Source organism: Perognathus longimembris, chromosome 10 (genome assembly GCF_023159225.1).
Source record: "Perognathus longimembris pacificus isolate PPM17 chromosome 10, ASM2315922v1, whole genome shotgun sequence".
Lineage (NCBI taxonomy): Eukaryota > Metazoa > Chordata > Mammalia > Rodentia > Heteromyidae > Perognathus > Perognathus longimembris.
Window position 1 is genome coordinate 311,367 of NC_063170.1, and position 18,083 is coordinate 329,449.

The following is an 18,083-nucleotide window of genomic DNA, read 5'->3' on the forward strand; positions in this document are numbered from 1 at the left end:
CCGGGCTCCTCACACGGAGCGGCCCCTCTCCTGTCCGGAGGCCCGGGCTCCTCACACGGAGCGGCCCCTCTCCTGCCCGGAGGCCCGGGCTGTCCTGACGGAGCGGCCCCTCTCCTGCCCGGAGGCCCGGGCTGTCCTGACGGAGCGGCCCCTCTCCTGTCCGGAGGCCCGGGCTGTCCTGACGGAGCGGCCCCTCTCCTGTCCGGAGGCCCGGGCTCCTCACACGGAGCGGCCCCTCTCCTGTCCGGAGGCCCGGGCTCCTCACACGGAGCGGCCCCTCTCCTGCCCGGAGGCCCGGGCTGTCCTGACGGAGCGGCCCCTCTCCTGCCCGGAGGCCCGGGCTCCTCACACGGAGCGGCCCCTCTCCTGCCCGGAGGCCCGGGCTCCTCACACGGAGCGGCCCCTCTCCTGTCCGGAGGCCCGGGCTGTCCTGACGGAGCGGCCCCTCTCCTGTCCGGAGGCCCGGGCTCCTCACACGGAGCGGCCACTCGCCAAGGCCTCTCTGGAGGACCAGGCTGTTCGAAGCCGACCCCGACGTCGGGGACTCCGAGCTCAGGCTGGACCTGTGAGCAGCCGCAGGAGGCGCCGAGTCTCCGGGACTAGGCCCCAGGGTGGTGCCGCCCACGGGCGGAGAGGGGCCTTCCGGGTCCAACGGAGGGGCGCGGGAGAAGAGGCCTCGGGATCTCGCAGCGGTGAGGGGCGGGAGTGGGAGTGAGGCGGCCGAGGCCCAGTGCCCTGGGCGCCCTCGAACCGCCCGGAGCCCGGCTCCCGCCGGCCGGAGCCCGACCACCGCCGCCACCCGGTTCCCGCCGCCGCCGCCCCCCCGCCCCCCCGCCGCCTCACCCGGCTCCCGCCGGCCGGAGCCCGACCACCGCCGCCACCCGGTTCCCGCCGCCGCCGCCCCCCCGCCCCCGCCGCCTCACCCGGCTCCCGCCGCGCGCCGACCGAGCCGTCCCTGCGCAGGAGGATGTCCGCCGTGTCCCGGATGCGGCTCCCGCCGGCCGGCGCGCCCCGCAGCCCGCGGCAGGCCTGGAAGCACACGGCCCAGGCCTGCTCCTCGTTGATGGGCTGCTCGTAGACCTTCAGCACCTCCTCCAGGGACAGCTCCCACGGCTCGGGCCGCGCCGCGCCCCCCACGCGCTCCGGGGCCGCCGCGCCGCCGCTGCCCGCCCGGGCCATGGCCGCCCATCATCGCCGCCCGCGGGTCTCCATAACAGCCGGGGCGACGCTCCGCCGAGCGCGGGGCGGGCTCCGCGCCGCCCGCCGGCTTTGTCACGCCCCGAGGCCCCGCCCCGAGGCCCCGCCCCGAGCCAGCGGCCGCCCGGGAAGGCGGGGGACGGCTGGGGAGAGCAGGGGGGTGCGAGAGGGGCGCGCGGGGCCAGTGGGTCGAGGAGAGGGAGAGGCGCGCGGGGAGAGGGGGCGAGGAGAGGGGGGCGAGGAGAGGGGGGCGCGCGGGGAGAGGGGGCGAGGAGAGGGGGGCGCGCGGGGAGAGGAGGGCGCGGGGAGAGGGGGGCGAGGAGAGGGGGCGAGGAGAGGGGGCGAGGAGAGGGGGGCGCGCGGGGAGAGGAGGCGCGCGGGGAGAGGGGGGCGAGGAGAGGGGGGCGCGCGGGGAGAGGGGGGCGAGGAGAGGGGGGCGCGCGGGGAGAGGGGGCGAGGAGAGGGGGGCGCGCGGGGAGAGGAGGCGAGGAGAGGGGGGCGCGCGGGGAGAGGAGGCGCGCGGGGAGAGGGGGCGAGGAGAGGGGGGCGCGGGGAGAGGGGGCCAAGGAGAGGGGGCTCGGGGAGAGGGGGCCAAGGAGAGGGGGCTCGGGGAGAGGGGGCCGAGGAGGGTGGGCTCGGGGAGAGGGGGCGGGTGGGCCGCGGGGAGAGGGGGCCAAGGAGAGGGGGCTCGGGGAGAGGGGGCCGAGGAGGGGGGGCGCGGGGAGAGGGGGCGGGTGGGCCGCGGAGAGAGGGGGCCGAGGAAGGGGGGGGTCGCGGGGAGAGGGGTCAAGGAGAGGGAGGCGCGGGGGAGAGGGGGCCGAGGAGGGGGGGCTCGGGGAGAGGGCGCCGAGGAAGGGGCAGTCGCGGGGAGAGGGGACCGAGGGGGGGGCGCGGGGGGAAGAGGGGGCCGAGGAGGGGGGGCGCGGGGAGAGGGAGGCGCGGGGTGGGGAGAGGGGGCCGAGAAGAGGGGTCGCGGGGAGAGGGGGGGCGCGCGGGGAGAAGGGGCCGAGGAGAGGGGGGGCGCGGGGCGAGGGGACGCGCGGGGCGGATGGCAGGGAGGGGGAAAGCGAGCCTCTTGCTGTGGCTACAATTATACATCATTCTAAGGTGCCTTATTCCAGGAGTGAAAGACCCCAGGGCCCACAGTGTTGTAGCAAGAACTGGTGAAATGCCTGGAGTCAAGGTCAGAGAAAGTTGGGCCTAAGGGCAATTTTAGAGACAGCCTCGTTCACTCATCTGGACATAGGCAGAACTGCTTCAGCTAGCGAGAGAAGAGAAGGCCTTACACCTCTCTAAATCCACTTTAGGTTAAATAAACAGGTCAGCTTCTCCCCAGGGACTCCAGCACACCATTTGCAGTGAGCAGCCAAGCTTCCTATTACCAGGATACAGAGGCTCCTGAATGCACTCTTTGTCAATTACTGTGCAGCCTGGCAGGGAGGAAACGCTGAAATGTGAGAGACTGTGGTTTTGTACTTTAGGTTTATTTTGGGATAATGATAAAGGCCACAAATCCTAAGGGATGCTGGACTTAGTCAGGTCTTCTGCCCCCTTGCCCCCCTCCCCAGGTCTCTTAAGGGAACCTTGGACAGCTCAGGAAAGGCTCTGGGAATGGGTGCTGCACGATTTCTGGACTAGGGGTTGATGATGTAAGGGGTCAGTATAGCTGAACCTAGACAATGAGAGAAGATCCAAACAACAGAATAAGACCCATTATTATGATGATGTCCCAGAGTGAAGCCATGTAGAGAAGACTAAGACTGTCCATAGACTTCCTTGAGACACAAGAAAGGGGTGGAGAGATGTACCCTCTGTGTCCTCATCAAGAGATGAAAAATGCTTGAGAGCTCTGTGCTTGGTGCCCATTGAAGACATTCCAAGACATTTGCATTTATTTAGGTGCTGGTTCTGGGACTTGAACTCAGAGCCTGGGTGCTACCTGGAGCTTTTTTGCTCAAAGCTAGCACTCTACCACTTACAGCTTTGGGGTAGTTAGCCGGAAATAAAAGTGTCACAGACCTTCTTTCCTGGCCTGGCTTTGAACCACAATCCTTAGATCTAAGCCTCCTGAATACCAGGATTACAGCATGAACCAACAGTGCCCAGCTCAGCATTTGTAATTAAAATTTTTTTATTGTTATTATAAATGTGATGTCAGAGGGGTTTCAGCTATATGTCAGGTAAAGAGTACATTTCTTTTTGGACGATGTCAACCCTCATTTGTAAATTTTGTCTATTTATGATTGCACAGACAATACAGGATCATCAAAATGAATGGGATGCTTTCCCAGGGTTTCAGTCAGACAGTGGCTGCTGCTATAACCTATAATTGTCTTTCTGCCTACAGGAAAGTATCACAGCTGATGGGGCATGATACAGGCCTCTCAGTTCCAGGGTCTGATGTTATGGCTCAAGTGGTAGAGTACCTTAAACAAAAAGAAGCCAGGGACAGTGCTCAGGCCATGAGTTCAAGCTCCAGGACTGGCAAAAAAAAAAAAAAAAGATATGAAAGCTGTGCGCAAGTGGCTCACACCTGTAATCCTACCTATTCAAGAGGCTGAGATGTGGTTCAAAGCCAGCCTGGGCAGAGAAGTCCATGAAACTCATCTCCAATCAACCACTAGAAAACCAAAAGTGGCTGGAAGTGGTGGAGCCTTAAGCTGAAGAGCTCAGGGACATCCATCAGGGCCAGAGTTCAAGCTCCACAAACGACAAAAAGAAAAGTGCTGGGGATTAAATCCAGGGCCTAATGTGTAGTGAGCAAGGACTAACACAGAGCTGCATTCTGTTGTTATTGTTGTTGCCAGTGCTGGGGCTTGGGACTAAGCACTGTCCCTGGTTTCCTTTTGATCAAGGCTAGCACTCTAACACTTGAGCCACAGCACCCCTTCTGACTTTTTCTATATATGGGTGCTGAGGAATCAAACCCAGGGCTTCATATAGACGAGTCAAGCACTCTACCACTAGGCCATATTCCCAGCCCCCAGAGCTGCATTCTGAACCCAATATATCAGATTTTAAAAAGTTGTCTTAATTTACCCCATAGTAGCAATGTTTGAGGCTTCACATTTTTTTAAGCTCCTTTGACACAAATGGGATCAAACGTTGTGTGTATGTGTGCCAGTCCTGGGACTCTGACTTAGGGCATGGGTGCTAACTACTGGATTTTAGTTTCCCAGATCATCAAATTTACTTTTTGTCTTCCTAGAACAAAGGTCATTCATTACACTTTAGCATCAGAATCCCCTGGAAGTCTTGTTTAAAACCTAAATGCTTGACTCCCACCCATACCTGTTTCAGTGATCTGGCTAAAGCCTAGAGACAGATGTACATATATCAATACCTAAGGGGCTTTTTACAGTGATTCTATATTTGCCTTCATGTTAGCCATTCCAAGAGATTATGTGTAGATACAAGTTTCAGTCTGCTATCATACTTTTTTTTGGAGAATTTAATATTTATTTTTGTTTTTGGCCCGTAGTGGGGCTTGAACTTCTTGTCTGCTGTTCCTTAGCTGTTTGGCTCAAGGCTAGTGCTCTACCACCTGAACAACAGCTCCACTTCTGGCTTTTTGTTTGTTTGTTTTTGGCCAGTCCTGGGCCTTGGACTCAGGGCCTGAGCACTGTCCCTGGCTTCTTTTTGCTCAAGGCTAGCACTCTGCCACTTGAGTCACATCGCCACTTCTGGCCATTTTCTGTATATGTGGTGCTGGGGAATTGAACCCAGGGCCTCATGTATACGAGGCAAGCGCTCTTGCCACTAGGCCATATCCCCTTGGTGGTTAACTGGAAATAAGAGTTTCATAGACTGTCCCATCTGGGCTGGCTTCAAACTGAGATCCTCATATCTATCTCAGCCTCTTTTTTTTTTTTGTCAATAGTGGGGCTTGAACTCAGGGCCTGGGCATTGTCCGTGAGCTTTTTTGCTCAAGGATAGCACTTTACCACTTTGAGCCACAGTGCCACTTCAGCTTTTCTGTGATTTAATCGGAGATAAGAGTCTCACAGACTTTTCTGCCTGGGCTAACTGTGAACCATGATTCTCAGATCTCAGCCTCCTGAAAAGCTGAGATTACAGGCATGAACTTGTGCTGTGTTTTTGTGCAGTGTTTTGTTCTGCGCCAGTGACTCTTCAGTTTTGAGTCTCTCTAGCTAATTTTTCTCTTTGTGAGCAATGTGGTCTTTTGACTATCAGCATGATGGTGCCACCTTCTGGTAGAAAAGTGTAGTTATTTGAAAACTTATTCAGACTTCTTTCCTCCCCTCTTGCAGTGGGGACAGCTCCTTCTTGTACATCTTTCTCTTGCTTCCTCTTCCTCCTAACTTCTTTTCAGATTTTTTTATTAGCATACATTACTTGCACAGGGTGGGGGACTCATTTTTACATTTCCACACATGCATTTAATGCACCTAATCAATCCATCAATTTCAACCCCTTTATCACTTTTTTTTTTTTTTTGCCAGTCCTGGCACTTGGACTCAAGGCCTGAGCACTGTCCCTGGCTTCTTTTTGCTCAAGGCTAGCACTCTTCCATGTGAGCCACAGCGCCACTTCTGGCCTTTTCTATATATGTTGTGCTGAGGAATCAAACCCAGGGCTTCATGTATACAAGGCAAGCACTCTACCACTAGGCCATATTCTCAGCCCTATCACTTTCCTTTATCTTCCTTCTCCCTCTGCCTTTTTTGTGGTGGTTCATTTGTTTTTGTTCTGGTACTTGGGGCTTGAACTCAGGCCTTTGTGCTTTTGTTCATTTGTCTGTTTGTCTGTCTGTCTATATTGCTCAAGGCTGGCACTCTCCCACTTGAGCCACAGTGCCACTTCCAGTTTTGGAGTGGTTAATTGAAGTCTCACAGACACTTTTCTGCCTGGGCTGGCTTTGAACTGCAATCCTCAGATTTTAGCCTCAGGCTTACAGGTGTGAGCCACTGGTGCCTAGCTATGCTATATTTTTAAAAGAACTGTGAGCAGCAGCAGTTGTTGTCCACACACTAATGCAGATTTCAATGCATGTTTCTTCAAAGTGATAAATTCATCATTGCTTATGTATAAAATTCAAGCAGTGAGGGGTGGTTGTACATAGCTTTTAGCTCGCCATCACTTTTTAACTGGATGGTTTCTTCTTGTAGCTTATCAAGCCTATTTTTTGTATATTAAACAGTGTAGCAAAGGCTTTTTATTCCATTTGTTTACTTTTTGAAACTTTTACTCTTTCATTAAATTTAAGCTTCAATGATATTTGTATATTCACCCTCATATTCAAGTGTCATAGAAAGTTGTCTTCTAGATCTGGGAAGTGTACTGTATTATTGCATTTTCCACAGCTTTAAGTGATTCCGTGTCTGAAAGAAGGAAGCTAAGAAGATGGTTGTGGTCCTGCAACTTGATGTTCATCTCTGAGAAATAACTGGAAAATCTCCACCATGAAGACTAGGCCACACAGCCACTTGCGATCTTTTTTTTTTTTTTTTTTTTTTTTTTTTTTTGGCCAGTCCTGGGCCTTGGACTCAGGGCCTGAGCACTGTCCCTGGCTTCTTCCCGCTCAAGGCTAGCACTCTGCCTCTTGAGCCACAGCGCCGCTTCTGGCCGTTTTCTGTATATGTGGTGCTGGGGAATCGAACCTAGGGCCTAGTGTATCCGAGGCAGGCACTCTTGCCACTAGGCTATATCCCCAGCCCCTGCCACTTGCTATCTTTGAGATCTGGAACAGGGTTTCATCTTGCAGTTCATAAAACCTCATTAACATGTACCCTCAAACAAGATCACTGTATTCAGTTAAGATCATTTAATAACTCCTCAGACTGGCAGTTGTTAAACCCTCTGCTTTTGACAAAATGTATGCACAGTAGTTCTGTTGACATCACATTGTTATGTTCAGGTTACTGTGCACAGATTTTCTTGGTGGATGAGGCAGTGACATATAATTAAATCACTTGGATCAAGACTGACATGTCGGGGCTGGGAATATGGCCTAGTGGCAAGAGTGCTTGCCTCCTACACATAAAGCTCTCCGATCCCCCAGCACCACATATATGGAAAACGGCCAGAAGGGGCGCTGTGGCTCAGGTGGCAGAGTGCTAGCCTTGAGCGGGAAGAAGCCAGGGATGGTGCTCAGGCCCTGAGTCCAAGGCCCAGGACTGGCCAAAAAAAAAAAAAAAGAAAAAGACTGACATGTCTTTTTTTTGAGGTTTTTAAAAATTTATTGTCAAAGTGATGTACAGAGAGGTTACAGTTTCATATGTTTGGCCTTGGGTACATTTCTTGTACTGTTTGTTACCTCCTCCCTCATTCCCCTGTCCCCTCAAGACTGAGATGTCTTGGACAAATGTAATTAACCCTTTTTGTGAGCCAACCATGGTTGCTGCTCCATCTGTAGTAAGGTCATTTAGCTTCTAAAATGCTAGCTTAAGTGTTTTCATTGATAAACAATCTCTCAAACAAGTCCTCACCTTTTGTGGTGCTGTGTATAGCTTCCAGTGACAGCAGTTCCTCTCATGTGTTGAGCTCTGCAGTTATTCCACCATTGAAGATAGCCAGTTGGGACAGTATTTGTTATGTGTTTTGTCTCATCACAAACTGGAGAACGTTGGAAATCTGCAGAATCCTTCAACATTTTTTCAATATCTTATGCTATGTTAGTAATCCAATCTGAGAAAATTCTCTGAGGCAAACTAACACCCTGAAACAATTTTTCTTTGGTGCTAACAGCTCTGAATCATCCATTATGCACTCCTTCACAGACTCTGCTCACCATATGAGACCTCTGCTTCTTTTCACTTTTTTACTCACTGCATAACTCAACTGAACAATGTTATCTGCCACAATGAGTCTAGTGATAGCAGTTTGTTGTGATTCCGAACTCTGCTACATAGCATTGATTTTTTGCAGGCACATCTGGCCTCCCAATTCATTGAGTTTTGTGTGTTTTGAGCTGTAATGATGTTCCAGGGTGGGCTTTTTCATGACCAATAATGCATCGCCACAAAATAGGCATACAGGTTTGCCTTTGACTTCAACAAAAAATGTTTTTCTATTTCTCCTGGAAAGGTTGCCACTTAGCCTCATTTTTTTTTAAGTTGCCATTTGTAGTAAAAGAATAAGTTAGTTAGGATCTAGGGCCCCTGGATAGCATCTTGGCCTAGTAAGCCAGAACCAGATATGAGAGCAAGATTGTTTTGGAACATCTTGCCTCTCTGTACCTGTCTAGTCCTTTCTAGTTCTAATAACCTTTCCATGACCCTGAGGAGAGGGTGTGCAGGAGGGAATGGATTAGGAATTAACTTATCAGACTGTTCTATGACACAACCAATGAAGTGTTACCTTCCAAAACATCCAATAGGGACAATCAATCACAACCCGGTCCAGGATATCCCTAGACTCAGGGAGAGACACACAGACAGCCACTTGAAGACAGGATGAATAGCCACCATGGCAGCAGAGCTGCAACACTGACAGGCAACCTGTGCTCTGAATTGCAATAAGCAACACTAAGCCGGCTTGTCTGCTACAGGGCTGCAACCTTACTGGTCTCTGCCAGCTGCTGAACTCAAAGGGTTGTGTGGGCTCTGCCCCCTTGGAGAGTAACAGCAGAAAATGTGTGTGTCACCAATGAAGTATGACCACTGTTCCTGCATCTTGGATCTGGGACACACCCAATACTTGTATCATAGACTATTGAGATTTTTCTTTTGTGTGTGAACTGTTCGTCCTTCCTTCTCTCTTTCTTTTCTCTCTCTGTCTCTGTCTCTGTCTCCTTCCTGCTTGAACTCAGGGCCTGGGTACTGTCCCTGAGCTGCTTTTGCCCTACCACTTGAGCCACAGCATCACTTCTGTCTTTTTGGTGGTTAATTGGAGATGAGAGTCTCATAAACTTTCCTGCCGGAGGTGGTTTTTTTAAACCGTGATCCTGAGATCTCAGCTTCCAGAGGGGCTACACTAACTCGCCGCGTGGCGGGGTGGGGGGTGGGGGAGGAGTAGGGAGGAGTCTCCGGCTTTCTCGAGTTTGGGGCCAGACAGCCTCCGGCCGGAGGGAGCACGCGCCCGGCCGGGGCCAATGACAGGACAGCTCGGGTGGGGCCGGACAGCCCCGGCCATGCGCCCAGGCGCGCTCCTGGCTGAAGCCAATGAGAAGGCAGCGAGGAGGTGGAGCCGGGCAGCTGCCGACCAATGGGCGTGCGTGTCCGGCTAGGGGGCCAATGAGAAGGCACCCGGGTTCACGGCGGGAGCCTAGAGCGTTAGTAGCGCCCGCGCCGACCGAGTCCACTTCGCCGGTTTTTGACGCGGCTCCCGGCGTGGGGATGCCGGGCCGCAAGAGGCTTTGGGCTCAACTGCTGGGTAGGTGGGCGACTCTCGCCCTCAGTGTGCGTGGCATTGTGCCCCGCCCGGCCACGGGCGCCTCCCCGCCCCGCCGTCTCCCCCTCTTCTAGGCCCCCGCCCCGCCGTCTCCCCTGGTCTTCCGCGTGGCTCCTACACATGCCGGAGCTCCTCTCCACTCCCGCGCCGTTCCTGCCTGGCCTCCCTGTACCCTTCTGCACCGCTTCTACGTCTCCTTCCGCCCCCCCCCCCCCCCCCGTCACCGGGCGGCGCTGCAGACTGGAGGTTCGGGGCCCCTCAGGCCTCAGTAGGGCATTTGTGCCCTCGACCGGAGGCCAGCCAGCCCAGCCGTCTGTCCGCGTAGACCCCTGACGTGGCAGCCTCCCCCCGTCCTCGGTAGCACGTAGGTGACAGTTTGGGCAGCCAGGGCTCCCTGCCCTCAGGGCCTCTGTTCGCTGGAGGCAGCTGGTTCTGCCTTGCATTGCACACTGGTTCAGGTGGGCTGGTGTCTTGCTTAGGTCAAGGGTGCGGTTTTGAAACAAATCTCTCAGAAGTGCTGCTTGTCCTCATCAGGACATAGATGTCACTTTTTTTTTTTTTTGGCAGGCCTGGGGCTTGAACTCAGCCTGGGAACTGCCCCTGAGCTTTTTTTTTTTTTTTTTTTTTGCCAGTCCTGGGGCTTGGACTCAGAGGCTGAACACTGCCCCTGGCTTCTTTTTGCTCAAGGCTAGCACCACAGCACACACTAGCCACAGCACCACTTCTGGCTTTTTCTATATATGTGCTGCTGAGGAATCGAACCCAGGGCTTCATGTATACTAGGTGAGCACTTTACCACTAAGCCATATTCACAGCCCCATCCCTGAGCTTCTTTTGTTCAGCTAGCACTCTGCCACTTTGAGCCACAGGGCCACTTCCAGCACTTTCTCTTTATGTGGTACTAAGGAATCGAACCCAGCGCTTCATGCATGCCAGGCAAGCACTTTATTGAGCCGCATACCTTTTAAACACTGATTTCTTCTTCAGCGGGAAGGGTCAAGAAGCAAAAATATGATCCTGAAAGGGAAGAGAAATTAAAGGATTCGGCCGTGAACCTTTTGAGACGCCACCAAAATTTGAATGACCTTTTGCTAGAGGTAAGAGAAAGTTACCTTGGCTTTACAAGTAGATTTCAGGCTTGGTATTTATTATTATTATTTTTTTTAATCCCAATTAAGACTTTGCCTTTATGAGATCTTTGGGAAGCTCTATTGTGTTCCTGCTATTGAGGTGAGGACTAGGTGAGAAGAAATGCTGGCTGCATTTGTCCCTTTAGAGATAAAACAGTTGAGTAGTGAATTTAATAATTTTCCAAGGAATTATTGTAAATTTCTCTTTTAAAAACATTTGAGATCTTGGATTGTATCTACACTATCTCTGTAATCTTATCTGAGTATATTGGAAACCCTGTATACTGGTATTAGAATTAGGAAATTGAGAGGGAATACCAAAATTGAGAGACAAAGGGTAAATTAAGAGAAACAACAACAAAAGCAATACTTGCAAAACTGTATGGTGTAAGCGAACTGAACACCTCAAGGGGGGAAAGGGGGAGGGGGGAGGGGAGTATGAGGGACAAGGTAACAAACATTACAAGAAATGTATCCAATGCCTAACGTATGAAACTGTAACCTCTCTGTACATCAGTTGTATAATAAAAGATTAAAAAAAAACATTTGAGAATTCCCAGCAGGCGTGCATTATATGCACACAGATTGAATTAAAAGTGAGTTCTCTAAATTTTGGTTTTTAGGTGGAAGATCCACTGTGTGAAAAATTGTGTCTTGGCAAATTGGTTGATTGTAACAGTGCTGAGATCTACGCAGATAGTTCTAGTTCCTTTATAGGTGAGTTATCACTGCATTTGTTGTATGAAAACATGGCTCTGGGGCTGGGAATATGGCCTAGTGGCAAGAGTGCTTGCCCTGAGTTCGATTCCTCAGCACCACATATATAGAAAACAGCCAGGAGTGGCGCTGTGGCTCAAGTGGCAGAGTACTAGCCTTGAGCAAAAAGAAGCCAGGGACAGTGCTCAGGCCCTGAGTTCAAGGCCCAAGACTGGCAAAACAAACAAACAAACAAACAAAAAACATGGTAGGGGCTGGGGATATAGCCTAGTGGCAAGAGTGCCTGCCTCGGATACACGAGGCCCTAGGTTCGATTCCCCAGCACCACATATACAGAAAAACGGCCAGAAGCGGCGCTGTGGCTCAAGTGGCAGAGTGCTAGCCTTGAGCGGGAAGAAGCCAGGGACAGTGCTCAGGCCCTGAGTCCAAGGCCCAGGACTGGCCAAAAAAAGAAAAAACATGGCTCTGGCTGGGTGGCTCAAACCTGTAATCCTAGCTACTCAGGAGGCTGAGACCTGAGGATCACTGTTCAAAGTCATTCAGAACAGTAAAAGTACATGAGACTATTACCTCCAGTTAGTTACCAAAAATGCTGGAAGAGGGACTGGGAATATGGCCTACTAGCAAGACTGCTTGCCTCGAATACATGAAACCCTGGGTTCGATTCCTCAGCACCACATATATAGAAAATGGCCAGAAGTGGCGCTGTGGCTCAAGTGGCAGAGTGCTAGCCTTGAGCAAAAAGAAGCCAGGGACAGGGCTCAGGCCCTGAGTCCAAGGCCCAGGACTGGCAAAAAAAAAAAAAAAACAAAAAAAACCCAAAACAAAAAAAGCTGCAAGTGGAGCTATGGCTTAAGTGGTAGAGCACTAGTCTTAAAACCTTAGGGACAGCACCCAGGCCCTGAGTTCAAGACCCAGGACTGGATCCTCCCCTCCCCTCTCCGCCCCCCGCCAAAAAAAAAAAATGGCTCTGGTTTTGTTTTCTCTTTAAGGCTCTGCTTTGCAAGATCAAGCCTCAAGGCTGGGGATTCCTGTGGGGATTCTGTCAGCCAGGATATTTGCCGGCAATGTGGAGCAAGTCTGCAAGAGTCCAAGCCACCCGATACTGCTCAGCCCAGAGCAGAGAGTTAAGATGCCAGTCTTATTTTTAAGCAGTTTGGGAAAGTAGGATTAAAAAAAATACTGTTTTGAGTAATTTTCCTGTGCTTAAAAATTTTTTTTTAAATCTCTTTTCAGAAAAAGCTCTCTTTCTTGTTAGAGATTGCTCAGTATTTATTGGCACACAGTATGTTCTCTCGTCTCTCCTTCTGTCAAGAATTATGGAAAATACAGGTAAATTTACAGGTGTTCTGTTGATGTAAGCAGTGTTGTGCTGATTTTTTTTTTAGAAATTAGGCCAAATATCTTACTGATTGATTATCAGATGCCCATGAGGGTGGGGCAGAAGGTACCTCAGTATGTCCTGTTTGTTCATTTCTACCTATCATTAGTATTTTTTGTTGTTGTTGTTGGTGGTGGTCATGGGACTTGAACTCTGAGCCTGAGCACTGTCCCTAAGCTCTTTTGCTCAACTCTGCCACTTTGAACCACAGCATCACTTTGGGTTTTCTGTTCATTAATTGGAGATAAGCTACTCAGGAGGCTGAGATCTGAGGATCTCAGAGCCAGCATGGCAGCAAAATCCTGAAACTATCTCCAATAAACTACTCAGAAAATGCAGGAAGTGGTGCTGTGACTCAAGTGTTACACGCTAGCCTTGAGTACAAAGAAGCTCAAGGATAGCATCCAGACTGAGTTCAAGCCCCTGTACTGGCAAAAAAAAAAAAGGTCTCACAGGCTTTTCTGCCTGAGCTCACTTACATATGTGATATTTAGATCTTGGGCCCCTAAGTAGCTAGGATTATAGGCGTGAGCCCCCAGCATAATTTTTAAAGAATTAAAATACCTCAGTATTCTTTGCATATTAAATATGATCAGCAAGTAAACAAAGACAGGGATACTGGTCTTTTCCACTCTTTTATCTCATATACACCATAGAGCCCATTCAATCTGTCAGTACTCTTATGGTTCTTGCACTTGCTATCATCTATGATAAAAGTCATAAGCTGCACCCATGTGTGGGTGCTGATGTGCACAGAAACAAAGGTATGCATTGGATTGGTTGTTAGGAAAGCTTCCTGGGGGAACTGAGAGCAATATGGAGTGTGGAGAGAGCAGGAGCTTTATGAATTAAGGGCAGGCATAGGAGATAAAAATCAGTGTGACCTGAACAATGTTCAATGGGATGCCAAAAATCTCCCTCTGAATGGTGAGGGTCTTTGTGTGGGAGACACCATTGAAAAAGGGCATGTCTTTGGGCTGGGGATATGGCCTAGTGGCAAGAGTGCTTGCCCCATATACATGAGGCCCTGGGTTCAATTCCCCAGCACCACATATATAGAAAATGGCCAGAAGTGGCGCTGTGACTCAAGGGGCAGAGTGCTAGCCTTGAGCAAAAAGAAGCCAGGGACAGTGCTCAGGCCCTGAGTCCAAGCCCCAGGACTGGTTAAAAAAAAAAAAAAGAAAAGAAAAAGGGCATGTCCTATGTGTAAGATCTACCCCTGTAAGGGGTCCATGCAGATGCCCCTCACCTGTTTAAGATTGAACCCAGTACCTGCATTACCTAGGTAACTGGCACACCTAGAGGCAGTTATTTCCCCCTTCTCTGAGGTCACATTTCAACTGACCATCCTCCCACCTTTTCCTATAAAACCCAGTTCAACCCGAGTTCCCGCTCTCTTTACTTTTCTCTCTTATTCTCTTTCATTTTCTCTCTTTTTCTCTTCTTCCTTCCCCTCTGTCTCCTGGCACCTCCATCTTGTGTGGGCTGGCAGTTTGCTCTCCCCTCAGTAAACTCCTTTCTCCTGAACTATGTGGTGGGTTTCCTTTCCGGCGAACCTACATCTGGTGCCATGACTCTAGAGGGGACAGAGTCAGGAGTCACTGGGCCCTCTCCTCCCTTTGCCCTTCCAAGGGTTAATCTGCCTCCTTGACCACCCCTCCTCCAATCAAATTGCTGAAAGCCTGAGGAAACTCACTTCAGACTGATTGCCTTTGCCATTGCTGGCTAGGAATCTACCACACCATCTCCTCTCTATGTCTGGTGAATGACCCCGGTCTACAGGTCCTCTGTTCGACCATGCCAGAGGGATCCTGGATGCCTTTTTGGCCAGTCTGTTCTCATTTCAGGGATGTCTGAATCAAGAATTTGACTCTACATCCTTGTGGACTCCCATCTACGTCCATGTGGACACCCCCCCCCCCCCATATCCTTATTGGACTCCTATGTCCTCACCAGACTACTCCATAAAGTCAAAATGCCTCATAGGATAGAAAATCAGTCTCAATGGCTCAACTTTTTGGCTGGTGCCCTTGAGAGTATGAATGAGACACCGACTGGGTTCCAGGGACTGCCCCCCCCTCCCCCCCAGGTTCCCTCTCAAAGGCTAGCTGTTCTGCATTTGATCTCCACAAGTAGAAGGAAAAAGTGGGTGGTTTTGGAGAAATAACTCTGCCTCATGAGACTTCTTCCAGGCTTTATTCAAGGACTGGCATCTACCACCAAGGGATTGCTGCTTGCTACCTCCTCCCGGAGGGGCCGCATCTTTTTTTTTACTCCTAATGTCAATGCCCCTTGCCAGCAGGAAGTAGCTAGAGAGAGTCTACATCCTTTTTCATAATTATTAAAAGGCCAGAATGTAAGATCCACCCCTGGGAGGGCTCCATGCAGATGCCCCCCACCTGTTTAAGAATGGACCCAGTACCGGCATTACCTAGGTCACTGGCACACCTGAGGCAGTTACCTCCCCTTTTTCTGATGTCACATTCAATCTACCTAGCCGTACCCCCACCTTTCCCTATATAATCCAGCTCAACATGAGTCCCTGCTCTCTCTACTTTTCTCTCTCTCTCTCTCTCTCTCTCTCTCTCTCTTTTTTTTTTTTTTTGGCCAGTCCTGGGGCTTGGACTCAGGGCCTGAGCCCTGTCCCTGGCTTCTTTTTGCTCAAGGCTAGCACTCTGCCACTTGAGCCACAGCACCACTTCTGGCCGTTTTCTGTATATGTGGTGCTGGGGAATCGAACCCAGGGCTTCATGTATAGGAGGCAAGCACTCTAGCCACTAGGCCATATCCCCAGCCCCTCTACTTTTCTCTCTTTCTCTCTTACTCTCTTCTCTATTTCATTTTCTCTTCTTCCTTCCTCTCTGTCTCCTCACACCTCCATCTTGTGTGGGCTGGCAGTTTGCTCTCCCCCCAATAAACTCTTCTCTGCCTGCACCATGTGGTGGGTTTCCTTTCCAGAGAACCTTATACTGTGTAGTAAATCTTAAATGATATAGGCATGTTCACTGTGTATTCTAGAATATGTGGGTCATAGTATGCAGAAAGGATTAGAAATTGCTTACTAGGGACCAGTGGGAAATAGTCAGAACTGTCATAGAGAGGAGTGGACAGAGATGCTCAGTGCAGGACAGCGAGGAGTCTGCTGCAGGAAGGTGCTGAATGTAGATGTAGTAATACATGAACTGAATGAAGGCCAGGTAGATATGAACAGATGACACAAGTCCTTCAAGCCATGCAGGGATTCTAACTTAACTTTGTTTCTTCCCTTCCCTCTCTTTCCTTCCCCTCCCCCAATCATCTCCGCTCTTTATTCCTTTCCTCTCCCCTGTCCTCCTCCTCTCTCCTTTCTTTTCTTTTTCTTTTTTTTGCCAGTCCTGGGCCTTGGACTCAGGGCCTGAGCACTGTCCCTGGCCTCCTTTAGCTCAAGGCTAGCACTCTGCTACTTGAGGCACAGCGCCACTTCTGGCCGTTTTCCATATATGTGGTGCTGGGGAATCGAACCCAGAGCTTCCTGTATACGAGGCAAGCTCTCTTGCCACTAGGCCATATTCCCAGCCCTCCTTTCTCCTTTCTTATCCCTTCCCCCCCCCCTTTTTTTTTCTTTTTGGTGACATTGGGGTTTGAATTCTGGACCTCTACCACTGGATATGTGTGTATCTTTAGCCCTTTTTTTTTTTTTTTTTTTTTTGCAAGTCCTGGGGCTTGAAATCAGGGCCTGAGCGCTGTCCCTGGCTTCTTTTTTGCTCAAGGCTAGCACTCAACAACTTAAGCCACAGTGCCACTTCCAGCTTTTTCTACATATGTGGTGCTGAGGAATTGAACCTAGAGCTTCATGTATATGAGGTGAACACTATATCACTAGGCCATATTTCCAGCCCTCTAGTCCTATTTTTTGCTGCCTATTTGTTTTTTCCCCGCCAGTCCTGGGGCTTAAACTCAGGGCTGGGCACTGTCCCTTAGCTGCTTTTGCTCAAGGCTAGCAGCGCCACATCTGGCTTTCTCTGTTTATGTGGTACTAAGGAGTCGAACCCAGGGCTTCATTCATGCTAGGCAAGTATTCTAGCCCTTGCTGGCTATTTTTGAGATAGGGTTTTTTTTTTTCCCTCCCAGTCCTGGGGCTTGAACTCAGAGCCTGAACACTGTCCCTGGCTTCTTTTTGCTTAAGGCTAGCACTCTACTGCTTGAGACAAAGCGCCTTTTCTGGCTTTTTCTGTGTATGTGGTGCTGAGGAATCAAACCCAGGGCTTCATGTATATGAGGTGAGCACTCTACCACTAGGCCATATTCCCAGCCCCTTGAGATAGGTTTTGAAGAATTTTTCTGCTTGGGTTGGCCTCATATGATTATCTTTCTACTCTTAGCTTCCTGGCAGCTAGGATCATTTGTGTGAACCATTGGTGTGCACATGCTTTCAAAATTGAAAGCTCTACTTTCTGTTTTGAATGGACTTAGATAACATTTTAAGGGAAACACACATAATGCTGTTGTTTTTTGCAGCGCTCTTTGTTGCTTGAGGCTGTGTGGCGTCTTCATATGCAGAGTGTTGTGAGCCTGCGAGAGCTGCTGGAAAGGTACTGCACTAATGCTTCTGTGTTATTTTAACATTACATGACATTTTTCTCCCAGGCCCTTGCTGTTGTTTTTGAAATGTGGATATTGCCCCTTTTTTTGGTGCTGGTCACGGGGCTTGAACTTAGGGCCTGGGTGCTGTCGCTGAGCTTTTGCGCTCAAGGCTAGTGCTCTACCACTTGAGCCACAACTCCATTTCTAGCTTTTTTGGAAGTTAGTTGGAGATTAGCATTACATAATTCTTGCTATCTAGTCAGTTATAAATTATTTATATTTTCATGCCAAAGAGTACCTGGAGGAATAATTGCTTTAACATTTATTTGGACTAAAGTATTTTTTTATGTGTGCTCTTCTGAGGCTTGAACTCAGGGCCTGGGCACTATCCCTTAGCTTTTGTGTTCAAGGCTAGTACTCTACCGTTTGTACTACTTGAGTCACTCTTAATACTTGTGACTTTTTGGTAGTTAATTGCAGATAAGAGTCCCATAGCCTTTCTTACCTGGATTGGCTTATAACTGTGATCCTCAGATCTCGGTCTGCTGAGTAGCTAGAAAACAGGCATGAACCACTGGTACCTAGCTGATTAAAGTCTTTATTATGCTTTTGTTTTCTGAATTGGATATGTCTTCCATTTGCTTGTTTTGTTATTGGGCTAGTGGGGTTATAAACTCAAGGCGCTGTATTTGCTAGGCAGGTGTTCTAGTACTAGAGTCATGCCTCCAGACCTATTAGATATA

At 50.3% G+C, this 18,083-nt stretch overlaps 2 protein-coding genes across 10 annotated transcripts in view; one reads left to right on the plus strand and one right to left on the minus strand.

Annotated features, from left to right (window-relative positions):
- The window catches only part of Spire2 (spire type actin nucleation factor 2), a 31,583-nt gene extending 30,404 nt beyond the window's left edge, over window positions 1-1,179 (minus strand). For all 5 annotated transcript variants that reach the window (XM_048355084.1, XM_048355083.1, XM_048355082.1 and 2 more), the window contains exon 1: window positions 924-1,179. In XM_048355084.1, the coding sequence (XP_048211041.1) occupies window positions 924-1,179 (256 nt within the window). The remainder of the gene's footprint in view (window positions 1-923) is intronic.
- Window positions 1,180-9,442: 8,263 nt separating this feature from the next.
- Fanca (FA complementation group A) overlaps window positions 9,443-18,083 on the plus strand; it is a 54,940-nt gene continuing 46,299 nt past the window's right edge. For all 5 annotated transcript variants that reach the window (XR_007212260.1, XM_048354901.1, XM_048354902.1 and 2 more), the window contains exons 1-6: window positions 9,443-9,531; window positions 10,537-10,646; window positions 11,303-11,396; window positions 12,389-12,522; window positions 12,633-12,728; window positions 17,275-17,348. Coding sequence is in view for 4 of the 5 variants with exons in the window: in XM_048354901.1 (XP_048210858.1) it covers window positions 9,495-9,531; window positions 10,537-10,646; window positions 11,303-11,396; window positions 12,389-12,522; window positions 12,633-12,728; window positions 17,275-17,348 (545 nt within the window). In the remaining variant the exon portion in view is untranslated. The remainder of the gene's footprint in view (window positions 9,532-10,536; window positions 10,647-11,302; window positions 11,397-12,388; window positions 12,523-12,632; window positions 12,729-17,274; window positions 17,349-18,083) is intronic.